This window comes from Eublepharis macularius, chromosome 6, assembly GCF_028583425.1.
Source record: "Eublepharis macularius isolate TG4126 chromosome 6, MPM_Emac_v1.0, whole genome shotgun sequence".
NCBI classification, from domain to species: domain Eukaryota; kingdom Metazoa; phylum Chordata; class Lepidosauria; order Squamata; family Eublepharidae; genus Eublepharis; species Eublepharis macularius.
This window is the reverse complement of record NC_072795.1, coordinates 66,844,624-66,871,521: the sequence shown is the minus strand read 5'-3', so window position 1 is coordinate 66,871,521 and position 26,898 is coordinate 66,844,624. Positions and strand designations below refer to the sequence as shown.

The following is a 26,898-nucleotide window of genomic DNA, read 5'->3' as shown; positions in this document are numbered from 1 at the left end:
TTTAAGCACACTTAGACTATGGATTCCATTCAGAAGGAGGGAAGGAGGTACTGGTAATTATTATTGATTTTGCTTGATGTAGCCATGTACTAGGCCTCTTTCACATTTCCATTTTAACCTGGTTGCTCTCTGTTGCTGCCCTGACTTTGTGTAAAATGATATGGGGGCAGCAGTTGAAAACAGCATTTACATCTGTTTATGAACCATATGTGAATTGCTGTGGTCATTTCAAACAGTACTGCTTGTTCTGGCACCAAAAGTAGCTGCCACCCCCCTGCCCTGGGGCCCCAAGGGCTTTTGCATTTAAAAAAAATTGGTACAAAATATCGCTATAGCATTATAATGATACGTGTAGCAGGTTCTCTGAATTCTCACTTTCATTTTTTAAAAAGCAAGTCTCTGGTCCCTTCCCTTTCAGAGATATAAGGAAAAGGCATCTCTCTACAAGGGAAAGAGCTAGAGAGTTGCTTCTTTTTAAAATGGAAGCTGAGAATTCAAAGAACCTGCTGCACTTATAACAACACTATAGCGCTACAGCACTAATTGTTATCCATTAAAAAACACACTAGAAGTGGGCAGGAAAATAGAAAGGCAAGCGCTGGTGAACACGCCCCTGACATTTCAAACAGTGCACTGCAGCAAATCAGAACACTTGGGAACAGAAGAAAGGGGTTTTCAAAAAAATGGCTCTGCCTTGCATTGCAAATGGGACGGACACAAGCAGCTTTGTTTGAATTTTCAAAAAAATTCTGTTAGCAACCAACGGCCGAAATGTTTTACAAATGCTGTGTGAAAACAGCCCCGGATACTACATAGTAGCCTTCTTTCTCTGGCCAGTTTCTCCCACAAAAAATAAGTAGCACCAAGTTTTAAAAAGATATTTTTATGCCGCATGTTTATTTATTTATTTAGAACATTTATATGCTGCCTCTTCAGAGACCTGCTCAAGGAAGCTCACATAATAAAACAAGATAACATCGTAAAAGCATAAAATCCTTAAAAATATCAACCATTTAAACCCAGTCAACAAAAATTCAGAACCCTAACAGTGTAAATGGGTACAAACATTCCTAGAGTAACAAGACCCCCCCCCCCCTCAAGAATTTACAAGCGTGAGCTGCCTTATTGCATATATCTGTCATGAAAGTTATGGTTACAATCTGTTTCTCATATCTGGTAGACTGATTTACATTTCACCAGTCTAGACCAGTCTTGTTTATTGATTATCCACAAAAGATTAGGTCTCATGGCAGCCATTTGCTCTTCTGTGTATGAATAAAGTCTTTTAGCTCCACAACAGCAAGTCCATTTTTGCAATTAAAGGAGTATCAGGCTACACATAACTTTGCAGCTTTCAGCATGCTAATAATAAATTTCCCACTGATACAAACCCCCAATCCATTTGTGTTTTAATATAATCAGCTGTGGATTCAGTGGGATATCATGGCCCAGTGTTCCCATTCTGATGACTCTTCAACTATAGTGCTGCATGGCTATACCTGGGGAAGCACTCACTGCCCCCCCCCTGCACTGATTCATCCTACCAATGATCTTTTAAAGGTTATTTAACTACTATGACTGTTTCTGTTTAAAGAATGACCACTTAAAAACGAATCGATGGTAGCTGACACTCACCCGCCCCCAGTGTCCAAGAGTCTGTCCAGCTGGCTTGTCTAGCTCTGCCCTCCCAACATTCCACCTGGCTTAGGATGAAGCTTTGTCACCCTTACTATGCTTAGGTCATCCTGAAACAAATCTCCCCTTAGTTATGAAAACAAATGAACAGGTAACTTGGGCTTGGTAGCAGGATGATAGAAGTTTATGTTGGTTAAAAGGAAAAACTACTTGGAAACAAGGTGGCCTTTTCCCTAGAGAGGAAGGCTGCTGACAGCTCTCTGGTGCTGAAAGTCTGTGCAATCAAGGGCCCTTTTGCCTGTCAAAGTATCCTCTTCCTTCTGTGCCTCTCCCACTCCATTCCAGTTCAGATGTGTAAAGAAGGAGCACATCAAGACTTTCCGTTAAGAGGGGTTGTTTCCTTTGAAATTGCTGCATGTATTTCTGGAGGATATAAGCCTCCTTTTTTTGGTAGCAGCTTTCATTTCCTTATGGATGTGACAACACAAATGTCATACTTCCAGTATTAAACACAGGTGATTGCACTGTCCTGATATCTGTGCTCCACTTCCTGTGGTTCCAGCCCAGCCATCCTCTATACTGGGGCCTTTTCACAGTGTGACCCTGACCTGAGCAGGTGCTAAATAAAATGATATTTTAAACACAATTCTTTCCTAATTCCAGCCTTCCACATAATCACCAAACTAGTGAGTGTTCTAGATATTTATCCATAACTTGCATATTGCTTAATCTGAACACAAATTTGGTAATTCTTGGAATGTCTCTAAGGGGACCCTGGACAGCATCTAGTAGATAGGAGCAAGTAGGGCGTTTATGTTCCCGCTCCCTGAGCTTTGTGTTTTTGTCCCAGCACTCTACACCTTTTCTCTTGTATTATAATTTCCCATCTTGTCTGCAAGAAATGCTCTCAACTATAGCAATCTGAATAATTATGCAAACAACATTTATGAAAATTTCCATATTCTCGCATGCAGAACTTGAATGATTTTGGCAGAGGTCTCTTATCGTGATCCAAGCATTAGCATAATCAAAAGATGATGGCATCTGTCTGCTCCTTGCATTTTAGCAAGACTGTTCACCTACTAAACTTCTGACTTTTTTTGACAAGTGGAAGGAGGAATTTGCGGACTCTTCCCTGCCTCTTGCCTTGTGCTTTTACACATTGCTATAACACGTTTTAATTAATGCAGCATATTTCTGTGAACAACTGCTGTTGAGAAACACTCTGGTACATGATTTATTGCAGCAATTGTATCAGAGGTGATGTGTTGGTTGCCTGAATGTGTGTGTGTTGATTATGTTCTTCAACATCATGCTGACCTTGGGGGTGTTGGCAACTGCTACAAAGGCATACAACACTGACTCTTGATTCTTGGCATTTCTCATTAGGCAGCTTTCTGTCTCTGATGCAGAATAAACATTCGGCCTTGGATTTGGGAAATGTTTCACTGGAAGATATACACATTTGGGCTTTGGCTGTCACTTGATCTCACACTGTGTGGCTGCCTTTGCTGTGCTTTGGCACTAATGCTGGGGACTAGAAACTGTTGTGTTTCTCAGACTGAAAGATGACAGAAATGTGTTGGCCATATTGTGTTGTAGTCCATTTGAATTGGCTTGCAGGATTGCATGGTAAATCTTCTATCTTTGGCGTTGTTTGAACGTCCTCCAGAAAGTTGGGTTAGACCCAAAAGTACTCTTTCATCAATGAAATGGCACTTCTGCTTATGAAAGTGGGTGTGTTTTTTTGTCAATTCCCCTTTCTACTGAAGGCCCTCGCTTCATCTCTCACACATTTCCTGAGGGTCCCCAGAAGCAGAATTTGGAGGGGGGTGCGGAGTGTGCTACTATGGAAAGCAGAAGTTGAAAAGTCCTGTTCTGTGGGCTTTGTTCCATTTGCTGTAGTTTTGATTAAACCCATTATAAATGAAAAAATTACTCCATATATTTGGACTGCAGACTTATCTGCCCTGCCTTGGGGAGCTAGTAGATACCATCTAAGGACTGCAAGAAGAGATATTTCTGTCTCTTCTTTGGGGGAGCTCAGAATAGTGCTTCATTATCCCCCTAGCAATCCTGTGAGTAATTCCAAAAGCTAGAAATGGAGGTGTGCATCCTAAAGTCCCAGGTTCAAATTTTGCTTCTATCATGAACTCACTTGGAGGCTTCAGGAAGCCACATTTTCTCAGTCTCAAACTCCCCCCCCTCCTCTCTGCAATATGAGGACGATAATATTGCCTGTCCTACAGGAGTTTTGTAAGGCATATGGAGGGAATGTATGAGTGCAATGAACATATGAAATGTGCTTCATACATGCTAAATGTCAAAAGTGTTATGTATGAAAGAAGTACTAGTAACTGGGATGAAATACTGAGGTGTAGTCCAGCTCCATGTGGTGATTTTCCTACTCAGCCGTAGATCTTAGATGAAACAATTATTACACATGCGCTTTCCCATTAAAGCACTAATGATGCAAGGCATAAAAATGAGGGGGGGGGAACCCCTTTCTCATTACAACATTCATTTAAGCACTCCTCTGTGTTGCATTTATGAGTTTTAGTGCCTTACATTAAAAATGCAGGAAGATGAGAATAAATCACAATTACCATGTTGTTTTTTCCAGAAACACTTAGGCCCAAATGTTTAATACATGCTATTTAATGATTCAGACAGAATTGCTAACCAAAGCTGTACTACTGCTCCCGCTGCTGTATGCAACTTTCCATTTCTGTAACATGCAGGATCGACCCCCGAGAACCCAGATTTGTAATGCAATTCTTTGTTGCCTTGAGATTGAAAGAGGGCAACTTTCAGAGTTGAGAAGGGAAAACAATATTTGCCTTTTAAAGAATCATGTGAGGACTGAGTTGAGAATGGCCATGAGTTGAGAATGGCCATGTGACCTCCCACATTAACAGAGATCTATGCTAAATACGTAAAGTGGTGCAGGATGGGGAAGGCCAGGGCTGTCATCAGGGACAAACATCGTAGTAAAGTCGCTGAGGCCCCGTGGCCTTGAAATGACCTGCCACTATACAACAGTAAACACCACAGCTTGTCCTCTGTGTTTGGGTGACAGTGGGTGATTCCCCACTAGTGGTTTTCTGCGGTTCAGCTTCCAAATGACCTCAATTTTTTTTTTGCGTTTCCACACGTGGGAAGGTGATCCTAGCAGCAGCTTCAAAGTCCTGCAGGTTTTGTCTGGTTTTTTTTCCTTCCTGCTTTTCCCTGACTTACTTGTCCATTCGCTGCAGATTCGAGATTTTAATTGTGCAAAATTCTTCATCCGATGTTCTCCCCACCCTTGCCCTTTTCTCCTGCCCTTTGAATCAATTAAATTTGATTGTTTGATCTCATTTTCCAAGCCACACCCACTACCGTTCCCCTCTTGTTTCTCTCTTTTTTAAAAAAAAATTATAAAAAACATTGCAACGTTTCTACATGTCTATGCAGAAACATATCCTGTGTCACTGACGACAGCTGCCCAATAACGGGTCCGTTTTTCAATGCGCCAAATTTGTTACTTGTTGCTCACTGACAGCTGACAGCTTCTGAGGCACAGGGAAAGCGGGGTCACCAGTAACAATTTCCCCTCCAAATGTCAATAACCAATACTCATTCCATGATATTGGTGGGAAATGCTCTGACCTATCAGATGTGTTTGTTTGATGCAATGTTTATATGAAGCAATGTTTTTTTAAAAAAAATGTCGACACTTCCCCTGGAAAAAGCGATGAGGAATTTATTTTTATACTGGCAAATTCCGCACAATGGACTTTGAGCATGATGAAATGAAATGTCAATGCGAAACAAAAGCCTTAATGTGGAATCGGAGAGTGGTGGATTCATACGACTCCACTGCAGCACAACTGCTCAGAAAGTCCGATCAAAGTCGATCATGCGGAATCACCCAGTATTTCCCCCCTGCCCCAAGAACTTAGCCTGCTAACTGCTCCTCTTTCCTTTGACATATAGGGAAGTTGGTAGCTCCTCTGGAGGGATGGTGAATCCTGCTTACCCTGACAGATAGTCAACGGGCAAGCAGCAGTGGCACTTCATACCTACTTGAATGAACAGAGATGGCTGTTAGGTGCTACAGAAGGCAAGGGTGGATGGGTAAAAGAGTTGACAGCTGCTTGTTGGTCTAGGGAGGAGAGCAAGGACTCCAGTGACCAGAAGCAGCAGCCACTATTTGCTTGCCTGTTTTTTGGTGGGGGCAGGGTTTGCCTTAATCGCAGCTGTGCCTGAAAAAAGCCTTGCTGGGCAGCATTTTGATAAGGTTTTCCAAACCGGGAACCATCTATCAGTAGGATAGAAGAGGCATAGAAGGAACAGAGAACTCACTAAGGCTGGAGTAAAGAGGGGAGTAGGAGGTAGGAAAGGAATCAGAGATGGCTTGGTGTACAAATTGAGGTGAGGCAGTGCTGAGCAGTACAAACTAGAGCACTGGGGTAAGTTAAGTTGTGTCAGGCAAGATAACCACTTCGTGTTTTGTTATCTTCCCCTTTTTGAGGAAACCAAGCGGGTAAAATCAATAAACCTACACTGGTTTGGCTAAGGAGATAGAAGGGTAGCTGATAAGTCTATTGCATCTAAATTCCTGTTTTTTATTGGCCATTTTTGGACAGTTGGGCTTAAATGTGATGTCCCTATTTTTGCAGTTCTGTTAGTGGAATAATCCTATCTTAGTCACGCATTATGAGCTTGGAAAGTGATATTAGTTTTTTGATTAGCAGCACTTATCTTTAAAAATACTTATATTTTTTCTTTCAGAAACTCCTCTCTGGTGGTCCTCAACGAAAATAGTGGGAGTACCTTCAACAATCTAGCACCTTGCATGTATGAAAGGGCTAGGTTGCCTAATGGGCAGCAGCCTTGGCTATCCAGGAAGAATGATAAGACCTGTGACCTTTTATCTGGTGGTTTTCTTCATGGTCTCATCAATGGGATACCCCTCCAGACGTTCTGCAATGGACTTGGATGCTACACCCCGAATGACGATAGCCTATAACGGTAAAGAAACTCTTCAGGTTTTCCTGGATTAAAATATAGTTCTTAACTGGGCACATTAGCAATGTGAATGAGGCTATGCCCATAGATGTTGATGTACCTTAAAGAGGCATCACTGAATGTAAATCCCTTGTTCTCAGCCTTCATTATCTCTCTCCATGCATTTTTAGATCTTATTTCATGCCTGCTACTTTCCATACTGACTATCTTAAAGGTGACATAGGAATGCTATGACAGGGTTCTTGCTGCCTAGCCCTCTGTGTTGCTGTGAATTGTAAAGCCCACACAGTTTCACCCACCTCACTGGTCTTGTTTGTACATAAGGGAAAAGAGCCCTTGGTAATACAAGGGAATTTGCCTTGGCATTACTTTTAAATTACTTTTCACATAGATTAGCTTCTTGCTTCAGTAAATAAATCCTAGCGTGAAGCGAGTTGAACAGGTCAGTTCTGTAAACAGTCCCTCACTCTCCCTTGGTGTAACCAGCAGTGTGCAGGAAAGAGTTTTTTGAACTTTATAAACATACTTTAGGGAGGGGCTGGCCCTGGTATACAAAGGAATGTGTGGCAAAATGTTTGGCATCTTTGTTTAGGTCCCTCTTAAGTGGCAATGAGAGGTTGACAAGGGCAGTTCTCACCTGTTTGGTCCCTAACCAATGAGAAGAGCCAGTGATGGGAGGCAGAGTGGGCCTTCACAGGACTGCTGTTAACACCCAATGTACATTTATTTAGTCTTATGAATGATAGTAGCTGGGAAGATTGATAACTGTTTGAAGATACTTGCTTTTATTAAGGTATAATATGACAGGGATGAGCACTTGGTAGTTTTGCACCTGTTCTGTCCATTATGCTATGACAATATGAAAATGAGCTAAGACAATGAGCTTTATAGATTGACAAAAGGTGCCTTAACCCTTTTCAGGAAAGAAAGGAAAGGGCAGTTGTGAATCAAATGCTCAGTTATGTAAGTTCCTTTCATTATGGTTGCTGGTGTGCAACAGTCTGGGCATTACAGGGCTTTTAGGCGGTATCCAAATGTCACATTGTCTGTGGGGTAATTAAACACCTTGTTGTTTCCAGAGTCATCAGCTAACAGTGGTAAAACTGGAACTTATTCCTAAACATGCTAAAATTCCCACACTAAGTTCCCATTGATACTTCAGAATGAGCAATCCTTCAAGACACTTGTACACTGGAAGTGGTTTTGTGTAATATACCTATTCTCCATGACTATTTGGAATGCTGGAAATAGAGAAAACATGCAAACAATGGGTGGATGAATATGCCACAATGTTTAGCATGTGAGAGAATAAAACCTGACAAAACCACTGATTTTTTTTGTAGAATGCAGCACTAGGATGCTGCTGGGAAGTGTAATATTGGTCCTGGAGGACAGGTATCGTTTATCTTGCTGTGAGTGCTTTTAGTAAGGTAAGGAAATGTCACGTTTGAGTGGCCTCAGTCATAGTCCTGCTGTTAGGTCCCACTCTTCTTTCTTTGACTTTCTGCTGGGGAAGGAGGAGACAGGGAAAACCTGCTTTAAGAGCCAGGGCTCTCACTGTGTGAGAGCTGCTGCTGATTATTACATGCCAGATTGGAGCTGTCAGCACTGCTGTTTTTTGCCTCAACATGCGCGTCTGATTACATCAGCATCTCAGAACAATCTACTATGCTCCAGTTTCCTGGGAACCCTGAGGCATTATGAACACATGACCACAAGCTGCTTCTCCTGCTTGCAGGAGGAAGTTGTGTGTGTGGGGGGGGGAGGGTAGGTGTCAAGTATTTCCTGCTCCTTGCCTCTGTTGTTACTTTGTACACAGATCTTCTGTCCTGGTTGCCTCTGGGTAACTTCTGAATTCTCAAACTGTGTTGGCCCATCACCACCTCCCTGCATTAACCACTGCTGAATTATGCCAGGGCTTTGCACAGTCTGTTCTTCCTCCCCAGTGGAAAGAAATCACTTGCCTGCATGAATGTATTTTGATTTTTTAAAAAAAAACCTCTTCATTTATTCTGATTGCAAAATTAGCACTTGAAAAAGCCTGATGGGATCAGGAAGTTTCAGGTATTAAATTGAGACTCTGGCTTTTAATGGCATGTTTTTGGAATCATTTTGCTTATGTATCACCCCTGTCCCCTTTCTGGTCAGCCTTCTCCTCCTCTAGTCCTTTCATATGTACATTGCATAGATGTTTCTAGAATGGCTAGTCTCTTGTCCAGTGTCTTGGAAGCATTTTCCTGCTAATGCCAGAGAAGAAGCAGGGCTTCGAAACAGCAGGAGTCAAGTTGATGCTGTGAGGGAAAAGGTGGTATTGGCATAGTGTTTCCATTTCAGGTACAGTGCGTGCATGCTCCAGATTGCTTCCACATCACGCCAGGAATGATGTCATTCCCGGCATGACATGGGAGCACAGGGTTGCACCAGGGATTGATTGGGTAAAAATTGGCCCCCGATGCTAGATTGGGGGCCAATTTTTGCCCAGTTGGCCCTAGTGTGACTTGTTACTTCCACATTGCACTGGGAATAACATCATTCCTGGCGTGATGCAGAAACGATCTGGCGCATGCATGCACTGCACGTGTTTGTAAGGTATGTACTCCTGATGTGCTGCCTGCCCCCGCCCCCCAGTTTGAGCCCTGGGGAACTGGGCAAACCTACTCAGTGGGCTTCAATGACTGTAATTCTTTTTAGGATTGCACTTTAAGAGCAGCAGATTCTTAATTTAATTTAATTTATTAGATTTATATTCCGCCCTCCCCGCTTTCGTGGGCCATGGGCGGATACCGAAAATACAAATGTTAATACCATTAAAAACATTAAAAAACACTATATCTAATCATTAAAATTACAGCTATGTATATAAATATCATATATTTACATACAAATAGATAAAAGCAGCACATAATTGAGATTTGATGTTCCATACAGCGGTTTTTCCAGAGCAACTATGTACAGTATCAGGTGTGGACAATAATAATAACATCTACATCCGCATAGGAGGGCATATGGTTTGATCCTCCCCCTCACAGAGAGGGGGAGCACCGCCTGGTGTCAACCATATGCCTGGTGGAATAGCTCTGTCTTACAGGCCCGGCGAAATGCTAACAAATCTTTCCAGGCCCTGGTCTCACAAGACAGAGCATTCCACTAGGCCGGGGCCAGGACCGAAAAGGCCCTGGCCCTGGCCGATGCCAGGCGGGCTTCCCTAGGGCCAGGGACCCTTAACAGATGCTTCCCACCTGACCGAAGAATCCTCCGGGGCTCATATGGGGAGAGACGGTCCCATAGATACATCGGTCCCAGTCTGCATATGGCTTTGTAGGTTAACACCAAAACCTTGAACCTGATTCAGTACTCCACTGGCAACCAATGCAGCTGGCGTAGCACCTGCGTGATATGCTCCCACACCGGTGCTCCAACAATGACCTGCGCTGCTGCATTCTGTACCATCTGTAACCGCCAGATCAGGCCCATGGGAAGCCCAGCATAGAGCGCGTTACAGTAGTCCAGCCTAGAGGTGACCATTGCTTGGACCACTGTAGCCAAGTCGCGGGGAGATAAATAGGAGGCAAGTTGTCTGGCCTGCCGAAGATAGTAAAAGGAAGACCTGGCAACTGCAGTGATCGGGTCCTCCATCTTCAAGGAGGAATCCAGAATCACCCCCAGGCTCCTCACTCTCAGGGCCAGCGTAAGCACTGCCCCATCAAGTGTAGGAAGCCGGGGTCCTGCAGCCACCCCCCGCCCACGACTCAGGTACGGGATCTCCGTCTTTGTGGGATTCAATTTCAGCCAAATTTGCCTCAACCAACCAGCCACAGCTTCAAAAGCACGCTCCAGGACATCAGGGGCCGATCCAGGCCGCCCATCCATCAACAGATAAAGCTGGGTGTCATCCGCATATTGGTGACACCCAAGCCCGAAACTTCGCACCAGCCGGGTGAGGGGGCACATATAGATATTAAATAATAATGGAGAGAGTATCGCTCCCTGTGGCACACCACACACTAGTGGCCTACGAGATGATATTTTCTCTCCAAGTGCCACCCTCTGTCCCCGATCATGGAGAAAGGAGACCAGCCACTGCAGTGCTGTCCCCTGGATCCCCACATCGGCAAGGCGGTGCGTCAAGAGCTCGTAATCGACCGTATCAAACGCTGCTGACAGATCCAGTAAAATCAGCAGTGCTGATCTGCCCTGATCCAGATGTCTGCGGAGATCGTCTGTGAGGGCGACCAGCAGTGTCTCGATCCCATGTCCTGGGCGGAAACCGGACTGGAAGGGATCTAGGGCTGAGGCCTCGTTCAGGAAATTCTGCAGTTGCTTCTCTGCTGCCCGCTCAATCACCTTACCCAAAAATGGGAGGTTAGAAACCGGTCGGTAATTGAGCAGGTCGGCAGGATCTAATGATGATTTCTTCAGAAGAGGCCATACCACAGCTTCCTTCAGCGCCTTAGGCACCTAATCTGAGAGCCAGTTTGGTGTAGTGGTTAAGACTGCAGAACTCTAATCTGGAGAACCAGGTTTGATTCCTCACTCCTCCACTTGAAGACAGCTAGGTGACCTTGGGTCTGTCACAGCTTCTAGGAGCTCTCTCAGCCCCACCGACCTCACAGGGTGATTGTCATGAGGATAATAATAACATACTTTGTAAATTGCTCTGAGTGGGCATTAAGGGCTGTATATAAATCAAGTGTTGTTGTTGTTGTTACAGGTTTTGCAGTTTTTAGCAAAGACTAGGATACCAAAGGATATGGTGATAGTGTAAGGATTTGAGCTATGGCTCATTGAAAGGGATAAGAAAATGTGTAGGGCAAGTGCCAGCTCAATATATGTTGCTACCTCAGGTCAATGCTTCCGCCAGTGCTGCCACCTCCTTGCTAACTCCAGGACACTCCAGCAACCAACTTGCTGTTGAGATGCTAGAGTTGCAAGTTTAGAGCTCTGCAAGCATTTCCCCCTTAACTCTTTTCCACAGAGTCATTTAACAGATTTGAAATGGCCCCATGCAATAGGGCTCCCAGGTGCCCGCTTGTGACAAGCCACCTCCCAGCGGTTTACCTACTTGCTCACCAATCGCTGGTGACTGGCAGGAGGTTTTGGGCCATCCAGAGATTGCACACCACCAGCAGGCACCTTGGGAACACACACAGCATGGGAGCACCCAGCAGATGCGATGGCATCACTTCTGGAGGTGATGTTGTTGTACTGGCTGTGAGTGTGCTCCTGCACTTCGTTTGGGGCCCCACACAGAGCATAGGAGCACTCCCATAGCAAGCATGACAATGTCAATTCCAGAAGTGACGTCATCATGCAAGTGCCAGAAGCATGCACGAAAACACACGTGCAGAAAACATGAGGACCAGGAGGGTATAGGGGGACCTGGCAACCCTACCATACAGGTATATGTCCATTGTGGCAGTAATATATACAGAGTACCTGTATGATTCAGCTCCAGCGGGGAGGTACATGAATCAGGCCCCTTGAAACTCCATATATAGAAAAACACTTGGTAGCAATCAACACAGAACTTCCAGTGATTCTTCTAGTTTGACCTTGGAAAGTTAAAAACAGTTAATGAAATAGCTATTTGTATTTCTGATTTCAAGTATATATTAAAAATATACACACATATACATAAGTTATGACAATGGCTAAATGGCTGGAAGCTAAAACTAGAGGAAACCTGAATGTAGAGAAAGATAGTGCAAGTGCAATGAACCATCCAAAATCCTGGTAGCAAATTCTCCATTTTTAATAGCTTTCCGTTAGAGCTAGATGTTCCTCTAAGGAGCTGATCTGGATGATTAACTGCCCCCCTTTGCCCGAAACTAGCATCTCATTAATCTCTGTTGGCTGTACTAACAATTTAAATAGTCACTCCCCTTTTTCTCCTTCTAAGGTCTCAGGATTCTTTTGACCCCTTTCAGAGGAAGTGGGGCTGGAGGAAACAATGAGTCAGTTTTACGTTTTTTATATTTGCATGTTGGTGGTGCTTTTATTTATTTAATTAAACATTTTTAAAGCTGTGTATCAGCTTTAAAATTAAAACAAATTTAAAGCCAATAATTAACACAAAAATGAAATAAAGAGTGGCATAGAAATAAAACACCTTAGCTACTGGAGGCACTTCAGAAGAGAAAAGTCTTCATCTCCATTCAGAAAGAAATGAAGAAGAGGCCATGTGAATATCTCAGGAGACGATGTTCCAAAGAACTGGAATTGCATCAGAAAAAATTCCATGCAGGGAAAAACATAATGTGTCTGTTAACTGGATGTAGTACACAACTGGTACCTTGAATGTCCCTCTAGCCAATCATGATACGAGACACACGCAGAGTCCTGTACATGAAACAATCTATAATTGTTTATTAAACAATGGAGGAACGATGGTTACACCAGAAGCACAAGGTACCCTTGTGCCCAACGTTCATCGAAGCTACAATAGCAGTACAAAGCAATTAATACCTTTTGGTTAATTATAATATTTGTTTTTCTATTGGCTCAAAGAATACAGTGCCCCCCCATTGGCTCAAGTGGGTGACCACCTGTCATGATAGAAATGTCTAGGGGTATTCTGATTGGAAGAAACAACTTAGGTCAACAGCATAGTTACAGCATTACCCAATTGCAATTTCTTATCTGTCCTTGGTGTTATCTCTGGAAGGAACATCTTCCTTCCATTCTCATCCCTCTCTTTCATGGGCTTCTCATTCATGCCCACTCCTTTGGTCTAAGTAACATTTAATAGTGGCACCCTGATGTCGCTTTTTAGCAACCTTGGGGGCTTCAAGCGAGGAATATTTCTATGGGCTTCATTTTTAAAAATGAAGTTTTGATGTTATATGGTTGCAAGGTAGCACTAGGCAACAAACAGTGCCAGAAGTTAACAAAGAGGGACATAAAGCATTTATGATAAGAAGTAACCAAATAGAACTGAGGGTGAAGAGTTGCAGAGGGGCTCAGAAAAGAGGGTGGAGAGTGAGATGGGGTTGGCCTTGCTCAGTTGTAGGCAGGAGACAAGAACTCCATTATGGCTCAAAGAAAGCTTGGAGAAACTGGTGAAGCTGGTAAGAAACTGTCCTGTCAGGCTTAGGAGCTGTATGTTGAGCCTGGGAGTTGAGTCAGGGCACCATTTTAAGCCTGATTAAGGCTACCATAGACTAGTGGTAGAGAGTTTAGAATTTAATTTATTTGATGAATTTCTCTGCTTTTCTGCCTGGTAACAGGCATCCAAGATAGTTCTCAGTTAAAGGAAATTAAAATGCAAAAAAATGTTAAAGTTCGATTTTAAATAGAAGTGATAACCAGTGAAAGTGCTGGGAGAATGATGATGTGAAATCCCCAAGCCTCCAATGTTCTTCTTGCTGTTGCTCTTAAGGCTGTGTGACGACTGTGAGGAAAATAGCTCCCTAGTTTCTGCAGTTCTCATCCAGAAGATGTATTGTGAAGTTCTGTTCACTTGTATTCATGTTTCTGTATAGGACAGAACACTAACAATGCAGATATTGGATTCTGAGATGGGGAGCAAGAAGCCTAGGCTCCATTTAAGCTTTCAGTAGTATTTCTCTAGCCTTGCCATCTCCATGGAAACAAAAGTTAACTTGCCTGGGAGTGCAGGCCTGCATCCATCCTTACAAACTGCACCTGAGAATCAATGGGACAAACAGACTGAGTCAGATGATGTATCTTAAACTGCTGTTTTCATATCCCAAGAACTTGCACTCCTTCCGGAACATGCAGCTCTTAAAATCCTTTGGTTCCTCTGCCTTTAGTACATTGGCCTAGTCAAGATCAGAGTAAACAAGTAGTATCCTATCCACACCATTCAGGTCTTATTCCATGTGGGTGGTTAGCTTAGGGTTGCTGATCCCCTGGTGAGGGCAGAGGATACCCTGCTGCCACCCTCTGGCCCCCAACACCACTCACCTTACCAGCAGGTGGGAAAGACAGGGAATGGGCCTCCCAGGGTGTGTTCCTGGTGTGGTGCAATGACATCACTTCCAGGAGTGACATCATTGCGCAGGCCATGGGAGTGCTTCCACACTCCTCACCAGGCTGATTTAAGCCCCAAACAGGCCGATTTTTCAAGAATCAGCCCAGTGCAAAATGCGGTGGCCTGTGCGATGACATTGCTCCCAGAAGTGACTTCATCATGTCATGCCAGGAGCGTGCGCAGGAAGGACTTCAAAAGGTGAGTTCTGGGTTCTCCCCTCCCTCTGGGAGGGCAAAGGGACTTGGCAATCCTAGGTTGCCCCAAAATTCAGGAGTTCTTTTTCTTTTCTTTCCCTTTTGTTGAAGAATAGCCCAGGCACCTCAGCTGTAATTATGATATTGATTATCCTGATGATCTTGTTGTCCTCCTTCCAGTTGTAGCACCACATATCATCATATTCAATTCCTTGTAGAGGAGAAGCAGAGTCTGAATCATATCAGTCCTCAGCCTGCCATCTTATTTTATCTTGAAGAATACAAAATATATGAAATTATTACAGCTTTCACACATAATAACATAGACCTTTTCACCATGTTATTTAGCTACTTTATTCTGGTGTGCTTTCGGCTCTTAATTAAAGGTGGGCATAGACTGGAAAACGGACCTAAATTTGACATGGACCAGACCGGTCTGTTGTTCATGAACATGTGGTTCGTGGGACCATGTTTTTCCATTAACTTTGGTCCGTTTGGGCCAGTCCATCAGTCCATGGTCCAGACATCCTGGCGCTGATCTATCAGTTCCCTAGGCGATGGAGGGGATGTCCGCAGACCTTCTGCAGCCCTTGGAACACACCAACCCTAGCCCTCAAAACCTTGATAGGCAGCTCTGGCTGCCAATCAGAGAGCGCCCATTCTTCTTTATGCAAGCAAGGAGCAAGAATTAATTCCCTAGGCAATGGCTGGGAAGATGTCTGTGTGGTGAGTGAGGGGGCTGACCCTTTTCTGTTTGATTTTGCTTCATTGCAACTTTTTGGTGCTGCAAGCCTATGCAAGTCAATTGGCATTTGCAACTCCGAGTATTTACTGGAAGTTTCCTGGGGGTAGCCACTTTGGGGTCTGTAACTCAATCTTGGCCAAACTTGGAGAGTGGTTGGAGGAAAGCCTACTGTAGCCTCACTGTGAGTTTTGCATCTCTGAGTGTGAAGGGGGTGGTCCTAGGGTCCCTGGAAGTGATGGACCATGGACCGACGAATTGGTCCAGGGTGGGTCCATGAAAGGTTCGTGGTCCACTGGTCCATGGTCTGTGAAATGCAATGGACCACAGTCTGATGGTCTGTGGGGGTTTTCCAATCCATGCCCACCTCTACTCTTAATACTTTTTATTGTGAGGCATAGTTGAAATGCTGAGCATTGTGTTTATCTGTAATTTATGTTTGTCTTCAGGGCTGTATAGTTTGAGTTGGGATTAGAGTGGTTTTATGTATCTGTATTATGTTGAACATTTTACTGTGATTTTATTGGATATCTATTGTATTGTTCTAACTGATGTCATTTGTTTATTGATATAAGCTACTTTGGGCTTTTAATCAAAGAGAAGTGGTATACAAATCAAATAAATAAATAAATAAATATTCTATGTTATTTTAAAGCAGTTTTCGTTCTTTGTTTAGTGCACATTGAAATGTGCACTAAACACAGATTGAAGGGTCTTCAGAAGGCATTTGTCACCACCAGCACAAAAGAAATATAATTGGAACCACAAAGCCACAACGTGAAGTAGCATATAATATCTGAAAAGCCACCCAAACGTTTCATGTAGAAGTTTGTTGGCTGATAAGACTTTTACATTTATTGTTTTAATTTCTTTTAAACATTAGCTAGTTAAAATAAGCAATACAGGGTCTCTTGACACAGATGACTATTGCAATATTTTAGAGAAGAAAAACTTCTTAATTCAGAAAAACAGAGCCTGGAGAATGCTGTGGAGGACACATAAGGAACAACTCACTAAGCAATCCTTTATTGTGTGCTTCTGCCAGCTTTAGTAGGGTATTAAAATGTGGGTGCCTGGCATAAAGAACTAATGGATTTTGCTCATTCTCCAAATCAGGAGATGCACATGGATTATTGCCAGTGCAGCTTGTTGCAATTAAAGTTGGATTTAAAACATAAAAATTTAATCTGAAAATAATTAATTTCTACCTAGAGCCCAGAATATATCAAAGGCTGAGGTAGGTACCATATTTACTCAAAAAGTAGATGGCCCCAAATGTAAGACGCACACACACCCAAAAAGATAAGGTTATTCATAAAAGCAGGTGACCCTGAATTTAAAATGACCCTCCTAAATAAAAAGTAGCAGTATAAACAAAGGGTTTTGTAAAATTACATATACAATAATGTAGACTAGAGAAGAAAAAGTTAGTTTAACTTTTTGCATCTATTTGCATTATAATGGTTTTGTTTGGATCATGCTGTTGCAAATTTAAAAAGGCAAGAGACTGGCTTTTTAAACCCCATCCCCCACCCCAGTCAAACTATTAGGCAGTCTTAGATAAGTTGGTCAACTGGAAGTGTTGTCTTACAGAATTATACCCTTTTGAATCAGTTGAAATCAATGAGCTTAGAAAGGTGTAACTTTCCTTAGGAATTCACTATTAACCCCCACGACCACCCCTTCATAATAGCTAATGTCATACTAAATTGCTGTAAAGAGCAGAACTACTAGGCAGCTCAGGCCTGAAGAAGAAGGAAAAGTTGATGTGGAATACTATTCTGAGCCAGAAACATGGGTCAGTAGAGGAGCAACCCCCCTTCCCACCCCCAGTTATTCTTACTGCTTCTTACCTTTTGCCAGACAAGGAGCTGCAGTTTCTAAAGCTAGCCAGTGAGTCTACGAAGGGGACTCCTCTCTCCAATGTAAAGCAGCTTGAAAGGCAATATTTGCAGGTGCAGCATCACTTTCACTGCCACTCTTCTCTAATGATGAACGAGTTGGCTGGTGTGCTTTCTCCAGAACATTCCTGGCATCAGGGCTTTTTTTTCAGCTGGAATGCAGTGAAACAGAGTTCCGGAACCTCTTGAAAATGGCCACATGGCTGGTAGCCTTGCCCCTTGATCTCCAGACAGAGGGGAGTTTAGATTGTCCTCCGCACCGCTGGAGCGGCGCAGAGGGCAGTCTAAACTCCCCTCTGTCTGGAGATCAGGGGGCGGGGCCACCAGCTATGTGACCATTTTCACCGAGGGTGATTTAAACTTTTAAAAACACCCCCCTTGTTCCAGCTGACCCAAGGTGACGTCATTGGCTCTGGGAGCATGTGTGCACTTTGCACACGCACATGTGGTACCAGGGGCACCACCTCCCGCCAAGAGTTGCCCCCTGTGCTGGCAACCCACTGAGTTCCACCACCTCTTTTCCCAGAAAAAAAGCCCTGCCTGGCATGCACAGTGAATCACCTCTCATACTTGGTGGATCTGTGTAGCTGAGTGGAAGATACACCCCGCCCCCCTTTTGAAGCCAAAAATGGTTTCAAATGTCATATTCCTTTACAAGTAAATACAGTAACACTAATTGTACTCTCAATATACCCTGCTATCCCCAGAAGACTTGGGTAAGCTACACATTGAGTAAAAATGCATGCAACAAACCTTTGATAAACTTTCTGCTCAGTTCCCTCCGTGGTTGTCTTCCTCAGGGTTCCAGATGTGTTTTACAAGCGAAAATATATATTTGGAGAGCAAACCAGCTAGGAGCTACAATTTTGAGTGGGAAAATGGATGGCAGTGAAAAGATTAAGCCTCCCTCCCACATAATTTTATTCAAAATTGTAGCTAGGACTCCCCCCCCCCCCATTATTTAAACAAGCATTTGAATGCAAATCTTTGGACAATATAGAAGACTGAAGAAGATATTGACAGCTGAAAATCTTTGATTTATCAGTGTGGATGGAGGGGCATCTTTCTGTGGTCTCTTTCTATGGAGGCAGCCAATGCATCACCCCAATTGGCCTGAGAATTCTACTTTTTTTCAACAAGCATCAAGTGAAGTTAGACAAGAACCAATTTCTTATTCTTGTCTCTCTTTCTCCTTCCAGTCATCTGCGTGGATGCTGGAGATGGCTATTTGACAAATAGATTAATGAAGACTTCAAAAGTTCAGTGTACAAAACCAATAAAAAGATGGGAAGTGGAGAGAAAAGTAAGTCTCCAGAAGACTGACATATGGCTAGTTTAACTAAACTTACTGGTTGCTGTTGGTAAGAGAGCCTGAACTATTTTCAGCCTTGGAGCTATTCTCTATGCCAAGTTGGCACAGTGCACTGTTCTCCCCTTTCCCCATCTTCCCCGTATACCTTCTTTTTTAGAGCTAGAATTGTCTGGGCTTCTCAGCTTTGTTGCCAATTCACTGATTCAACAAGTGTGAATGTGGAGGGTCTTGCAGCTGGAGCAGCAGCAGTGTGGAGTCCTCTGGCAGTCATCCAGCAGGCTTTCCTCTGCAACGTTTCCCACAAAGCATCACTAATTGTGTTATGGCCTTTTGGCAGCCAAGCCCAGACAACAGTCCCTGCTTCTCACTGGTGGCAGGAGGATTAGCCAATTTAACATTTGCAAATGTTATCTAAATACCAAATAAAACTGAAGAAGTTGATCTGCTTATGGAAAGATCTTTGCTTTTAGAAACCAGGCCAAACCTTGCCTGAAAATTGAGTTATTTGCATGATCAGCATACTTGGGTGCAATTGAATTGGACCGAGAGCAAAATATTGGTACATTTTCATATCTCTGAACCTGTGTTTTGAAGCAATAGTGCAGTGGGTAGAGTGATTGCACACTTGCTATTTAATCTGGAATTGCCACCATTCATTTACTTAGCTTTAAGAATCCAGACAACACTGTAGGCAGCCTATTGTATCCCAGCCTTTCCCCGGTTGTCCTTTATCCTTACTCAGATCTGATATGCAGCAATTTTTAAACTTAAAATGCAATTGCAGCAGCAGGCTGTTGAGTGTAAAAAACTTTATTGAGGTATCTCAGGACTGCCATCCCTGTAAATTCTCTCCCTTATTACTTCTTCTAGTGTAATTACTTAATTAATTCTCAGGTTTTTTGGGGGGGAGGGTGTTAAGTACTGCTTTTTGCTTCATAGATTAAGCTGGGTAGCCATGTTAGTCTGTCTGTAGTAGTAGAAAAGACCAAGAGTCCAGTAGCACATATAAGACTAACAAAATTTTGTGGTAGGGTATGAGCTTTTGTGAGTCACAGCTCAGTTATGAAATTACATTAAAAATAAGCAATGGCTTTGGCTGCTAGATGAAAAGTAGCTCTTTATCCCCTTCTCCCCTCCAAGAACTCATAATTAGTTATTGACTCAGGAATAGACATGGGCACAAACTGCATTACGAACCAAAAAAACCCACAAACTGCCTGATTGTCTGTTCGCGATCCGGCGGTTTGTGAGGGTCCATGGCCAATGAACCAGCGTTCATTGGAAATCCAGTTTGTTGCGTTCGCCCACTGCTCGTGAAGCCAGACAGTCAAGCACTATCAATCAATTCCCTTGGAAACGGAGCTGGGAGAATGCCTGAACTCTGTCTGCACTCCTTCTGTCGCCCTGGAAACCCAAATCAAAGCCCAGCTTACCTTGATCAGCAGGTCTTCCTTTCAACCATGGAGCTGCAAATTGGTTACAATTGGTTACATGGGAGAAGACACCTGGGGGAGGGAGGGGGGAGGGGGGTGTTCTGTAGCCATGGGCACTCCAATCTCAACCCTGCAAACCCTGATAGGCAGTTCTGACGGCCAACCCCTTGTACATTGGGCCAATGTCAACTGGTGGCTCTAATTGTATTGAGTGGGAGTTTCCTGGGGGCCTCGGATTGGAGAGGGTATAACTCCAAGATCCCTATTGCAATCTTGACCAAGCTTGGATGCTGGCTGGAGGAGAGCCTGCTAAACAGTCCCTGTGAATATGGGCTCTCTTAAGTGCAACGGGGGCCGTTCTGAGCCCCACGAACCACAAACCGGTTCGGTAATGGGAAATGTACATTTTGGTTCATTTGTTCGGGTTCATCGGTGGCACTGAATCACGAACCACAGGTTCATTAATTTTTTTTGGTTCGTGCCCATATCTACTCAGGAATGCTGAGAAAAATTAAGAACAAAAGAAAAATTGCAGGGAGAAACAGAACATCTGCTGAATGGGACTTACTTCTGAGTTAGCAGTAAGATCTTGTCTGTGGGGGGCATTGCAGGGTTTCTGTGGGGCGTATAGCTTTACATTAAGTGCTTTTGTGGCACCCTACTTTCAATTACACTGTAGACTATCTAGATTAAGGAAAGTAATGAATGAGTAATGCAAAAGTGTCTTTCACTAGGAAAGCAGCCTCTGTTAATGAATACTGAAGGTATTTCAGAATTGCCAAATTCAAACTGAAAAAAAATGTTCAGCATGGGATACTTGTTGAATTCAGGTTAAAACTTTTTGGAGCTGAAAGTTGAAAGTGAAGTCTAAGGAGGTGGGGCTGGGGCTGGTGAGAATGGTGCTATCATAGGCAGTGCGTACATTTATATAAAGCGTTTTATTTTATTTTAATTTATTTATGTTCTTTATAGACTGCCTTTCTCACTGGGACTGAAAGCAGATTACACATATCCAGAAATCCTGTGGGTCAGTTTTACAACATAATCTTCCTGGCTTTCAAGACTTTCTTCTGCAGGTCAGGTTACCACTCCCAAAGGATCCAGCACTTCTTGTTTCTTGTCTGTTAATTTTCCTTTCACTGACATCTCTTAGACTCCTTCTGATCCCCTGTGCTGACTACAGATCTTGTGTGGTTGGATTTATCCAGGAGAGGGAAAAGTCTTGACACTTCTGAAGTTTGGAAAGGAATGGGAAGCCAGGTCTGTTCCCTTCCCTTTCTGATGTACTTTGACAGCTGCAGCATGGGTCTTCCTTACCTGACAGATCTTGTAGGAGGAGGCTAAATGGCTATAGCTGGTCACTGAATGACGAATGTTAGCAGCTGGACTGCATCCATCTGTGAACAACACAGAGAGCTAAATGAGAGACTGGGAATTAACATTGTTTGAACTGAACTCTTTAGGCCTTTCAATTAAGCTCATAATGCAGGAGACAGTCAACAGAACTGCTTGGTTGTTGTCTTGTGGTGGCATTGGCAGACATGCAGTGGGTTTGGAGGATTCCTCAGAAAAAAATGTCCAGCATGGGATAAAGGCATTTATTCTGGTGTGTCAGTTCAAGGTAAAGCCTTGGGAAACAGATTTTGGAGAATGGAAATGCCTTATTTCCCTTTTTATCTTTCCTTGAATGTATGAGATTTGATTGTACTGTTAACCGTTTTTAGAGCATTCACATTTCTGTAGTGTGAAAACTGTGTTGATAAATAGGCTCTACTGAATCAAAAAGTGCAATCTCAACAACTAATTACTGACTTCACAAATATTTGTCATATTCCCTGGTAATTTCAACACAGTCTATGTATATTTTAGCATAACATGGGCCAGGTTATGTGTGTGTTTGTAGGTGGGAAAGAAATTATTTAGGAACAAAGAAATGCAGCAGTTCCTTGGATGTTCTGCGTCCAAACACTGCTAGTATGGTGTAGTGGTTAGGAAGGATGTCAACCTAGGTTGTGGGAGACTCAGAGCCAAACTACAAGTGACGAATTACACTTGCCTGGCAAGTGAATAGACTCGTGTGTATTCCTCCCTGTTCATTTGCCCTCCACGTAGTGATCAAGTGGAGAGCAAGTGAATGGCAAGTGAACAGGGAGAAATACACATGAGTCTGTTCACTTGCCAGGCAAGTGTAATTTGTCACTTGTAGCTTGGCCCCTAGATTAAAATATCTTCTGTGCTATGCAGCTTCATTGATGGGGGATCTTGTGTAAATCAATCTCTCTTAACCGAACCTGCCTAACAGGGTTTGGGGAGGATAAAATGGAGGAGAAAAATGCATGCCTCTATGAGCTTCTGGGGAGAAGAGCAGGATAAAAAAGTACTAAATAAATAAGCAAAGGAAGAGAGGGTGGTTCAGTTTAAGGTATTGGCTATTACATACAAAGCTTTTCATGGCCTTGGTCCATCATATCTGCAGGACCACCTCTGTCCCTGTGCTCCACCATTACAGCTTGGTTCGTCTGAGCAGGGCCTTTTGCAGGCACCACCCTGCAACTGGGCAAAATCAACAACTGCCTGTAGATGTGCATGCTCTGTTGTGGCCCCACAACAGGAAAAGCCTGCCTGATGAGGTCAGGAAGGCTCCTGCTCTCTCCTAGCTTTCCACAAACAGGGTGATTCCCCACTAGTGGTTTTCTGCGGTTCAGCTTCCAAATGACCTCGATTTTTTTTTGCGTTTCCACACGTGGGAAGGTGATCCTAGCAGCAGCTTTGAAGTCACTGCAGGCTTTGTCTGTTTTTTTTCCTTCCTGCTTTTCCCTGACTTACTTGTCCATTCGCTGCAGATTAGGGATTTTAATCATGGGAAATTCTTCATCCGATGTTCTCCCCACCCTTGCCCTTTTCTCCTGCCCTTTGAATCAACTAAATTTGATTGTTTGATCACATTTTCCAAGCCACACCCACTACCCTTCCCCTCTTGTTTCTCTCTCTTTTTTTAAAAAAAATATTTAAAATGTTGCAACGTTTTTACATGTCTATGCAGAAACATATCCTGTGTCACATGACGACAGCTGCCCAATAACGGGTCCATTTTTCAATGCGCCAAATTTGTTACTTGTTGCTCACTGACAGCTGACAGCTTCTGAGGCGGAGGGAAAGCGGGGTCATCGGTAACAATTTCCCCTCCAAATGTCAATAACCAATACTCATTCCACGATATCGGCGGGAAATGCTCTGACCTATCAGATGTGTTTGTTTGATGTAATGTTTATACGTAGCAACGTGTGTTTTGAGAAAAATTTTGATGTGTTTGTTTGATGCAACGTTTATATGTAGCAATGTTTTTTTGAAAAAAAAAAAACGAAGAAGATGCACGTCTGTCAACACTACCCCCAGAAAAAGCAACGAGGAATCGATTTTTATACTGGCAAATTCCGCACAATGGATTTTGAGCATGATGAAATGAAAGTCAATGCGAAACAAAAGCCTTAATGTGGAATCGGGGAGTGGTAGATTTGTACGAACTCCACTGCAGCACGACTGCTTAGAAAGTCCAATCAAAGTCGATCATGCGGAATCCCCCACTATGCAAAACTAAGTCATTCAATAGGACTTTTTACAAAGGTGATAAGAGTTGTACAGTACAGAATGGTTTAGAAATGTAAAGGGTAAATGGATAAAGATTTAGGGACTGTTGTCTATACTAGTGCCTATAGCTTATGCTGCCTGTTGCTGTAAGCAGGGCCCTACTATTGTAATTTTTCTGTGTTGTTTAACACAGAATTCTTATGTTAATTCTTACATTTTGCTTCTGTTCTGTTTTCAGATTTCTGGTGATTCCAGATTTCTACAATACCTATTGCATGGTATATTGGATGCCCCAATCTGTGTAATCTTAGTGTTAACAGGCTTCTATAACCCTCCTAGTGGAAGAGTGGGAGACTTGGACTCGTGTTGCTCGCATGGTTTGCGCCCCGGCACTTGTGCAATAATGTCACTTCTGGAAGTGATATCATCATGCCTGCCACAGGAGTGCTCCCACGCTCTTTACGGCGCTTATTCAGCCCCTTTGGGGCCCAAATTGGCCCCAAATGAAGCATAGGCATGCTCCCGTGGCCAGTGCAACGACGCCACTTCTGGAAGTGACGTTGCTGTGCCCCCTGGGAGCACATGTACCGCATGTGTTCCTGGGGTACCTGCTGGTAGGGGGTGTCCTCCGGGGGGCTTTCCACCTCCTGCTGATTGCTGGCAGATTGGTGGGTGAGGGGGAAGATCCCCAGGAGTTTGCCCACCACTGGCAGGCACCTGGGAACCCTATGTAATCTAGGGCTGCCAGGTCCCCTTACCTGCCTGGGGGGAGGGAGATGGACCGGGCACTCACCTTAAAGCACATGCACTTCGCAGCAGGCTGATTTGAGCCCCAAATGTTGTCATACTGCCCTGGGAGCACCTGGGAGGCCTGTTCTCCCGCCTTCCCATCACCAGCCAGGTTAGTAGTGGTGGGAGATGGAGGAGGGAGCAGGGAATCCCCCACCCCCTCTGGGGAAACAGCAACCCTAATGTAATCCACCTTGAGTCCTAGTGAGAAGGACAGACTATAAATGATGTAAATAAATAAATAAATAATGGACCGAGTGGCCATTATTTTTTAAGCATGTTTCATTTATTTGGCAGGCTCCACCCACTCAAGGTCAAGGGGAACACAGCACTCACATAGAGGCAAAAACAAATTTCTCAGACTTCTAGTACAATTATATTAGAACAGCATTCTGAGAGTTGGTATATGAAGGGAAGTATTCTGGGGAACACAATCTTATCTGCCACTTAAAACTTAGGGCAGCATCCATTTTAGAGATAAGTTATACTCTTTCTTTGTTTGTTCAGTGCTTAAGTCTCCTGTGGCATCATTTATAGAATCTGAAGATGCAAATATTACACATATGTTTTGTTTGTTTTTAATTAGACCTTTAATTCACCATTTCCTACTTCTCAGTTAGATCTGTGTTCACTTGCAGCTTATGTTTGTATCCAGGGGCTAAGTTATTTTAAACATTTCTCGGAGTAATAAGATGTTTGTAAACTTTGTGTGTCCTTGAGTGAATCACACCACCAAGCCACTGAAACAGTCTTAAGAAATGTTAGCTATAAAAGATGCCAACATATTTATTGTTGCTCTTGTACAGAGAGAGACAGAAGGCTCTTGTGAAATGCCTGCAGCAGGCAGCTCCAGACCATAGCTCTTCCTGATAGAACTTTACGGCCCTGAACCTCTGAAATACTCTCCTTTATTGATTTGAAAATTAGTTTGTTACCTCAGGGGTTCTCACCTTTCTTTCACCTGGCAGGCTGGCAAAACTCTTTTTAAAGGTTAAAAAAGATTTTTTTTCTTGGAAGGATAATTTCCTCTTTGTGCACTCACATTTTTTTTGGCTCTTCTTTGTAAATGAACATGCTTTCATTCTATCCCTACTGCAGCAAGGCTTCTTCCCATAATTTACATGTGCACAAATGCAGGAGCTGGGCAGGCCTGAGTGTTTTGGGGGGCTGTAGGTGAACTATGACTTCAGCACCTCCCCCTCAATATGAGACATCTAGAGGCAATACACTTATATCTTCTAAACAGAGAAAATAAATTTACTTTATCTAGTTTGGCTCTCCCTATAACCTGATGCCCTAGGCAAGCACCTAGTTCATCTATGTGGTCAGGCTAGAGTTGTGAACTCTGGGTTGAGAAATCCTTGTAAGCTCGACGTCCCAACTGTGGATTCTCCTGCCCTGGAGTTGGTCTGAGGAAAGTATCTCGTCAGGGATCACTGCAGAACAAGAAGAAGAGAGACTTTTTTGAAATTGCTTGAGAGACTTTCCTGGGATTGCGAACTTTTGGAGGAGTTTATGTTATTGGGTTTGTGCATTCTTGTTGGTTTTGAATTGTAAAAACATAAAGCACTTAGCACTTTATTGTCACAAGAGTAATATTGAGCAATTTATTTTATCAGGAATAGTTGGTCCGTAGACCATTCTGCTGTGGGCTTTCGTTCACATTTTCTCCAGGAGGACTGATCTCTATGATTTGATAGAATATAGGTTTAAAAGAAATAGAATATGTTTAAATTAAGACTTCTGTTATATATTATACTATATTATACTGGTCTGCTATATTGAGGGGTATAAGATCTATACTATATTGATAGTATAACTGATAGATGTATATTATACTGATAGAATATTTGATAGCATAATTGATAGAAGTATACTATATTGATAGGATATTTGATATATATGATAGAATACCTGGGGAAAAAATTAGAATGTGCTTAGAGTAAGGGATTTATTAAGTAATAAGAGGGGTTAAGGGTTGGAAAGCTGTTGGAAGTCGATAGAGAGGGGGGAGGAAAAGGGTGGGGGATAGGGTTAATTAGATTTTGAGGGAATGTATGTATTGAATTTGAAAAGTATACTCACCAATAAAAAATTTTTTAAAAAAAAGGACTGATCTCTATAGTCAGTTGTAATTCCGTGAGATCACCAGGCTCCATCTGGAGATTGGCAGCCTTTGTGCAGGAGTGCAATTAGAACAATTGAATTGTTCTAAGAATTGTTACTTAAATAAATAAAGGCCATCTGTAAACAAAAATTCAAAAGCCACAATACAATATACATAATACTTTTTATTGGTGA

The 26,898-nt window shown here is 43.1% G+C and overlaps 1 protein-coding gene across 3 annotated transcripts in view; it reads left to right on the top strand.

Moving 5' to 3' along the window:
• SEMA4G (semaphorin 4G) overlaps nt 1-26,898 on the top strand; it is a 143,479-nt gene that overhangs the window by 57,589 nt on the left and 58,992 nt on the right. For all 3 annotated transcript variants that reach the window (XM_054982962.1, XM_054982963.1, XM_054982961.1), the window contains exon 2: nt 6,409-6,648. In XM_054982962.1, coding sequence (XP_054838937.1) covers nt 6,477-6,648 — 172 coding nt within the window. In that variant the 5' untranslated portion in view covers nt 6,409-6,476. The remainder of the gene's footprint in view (nt 1-6,408; nt 6,649-26,898) is intronic.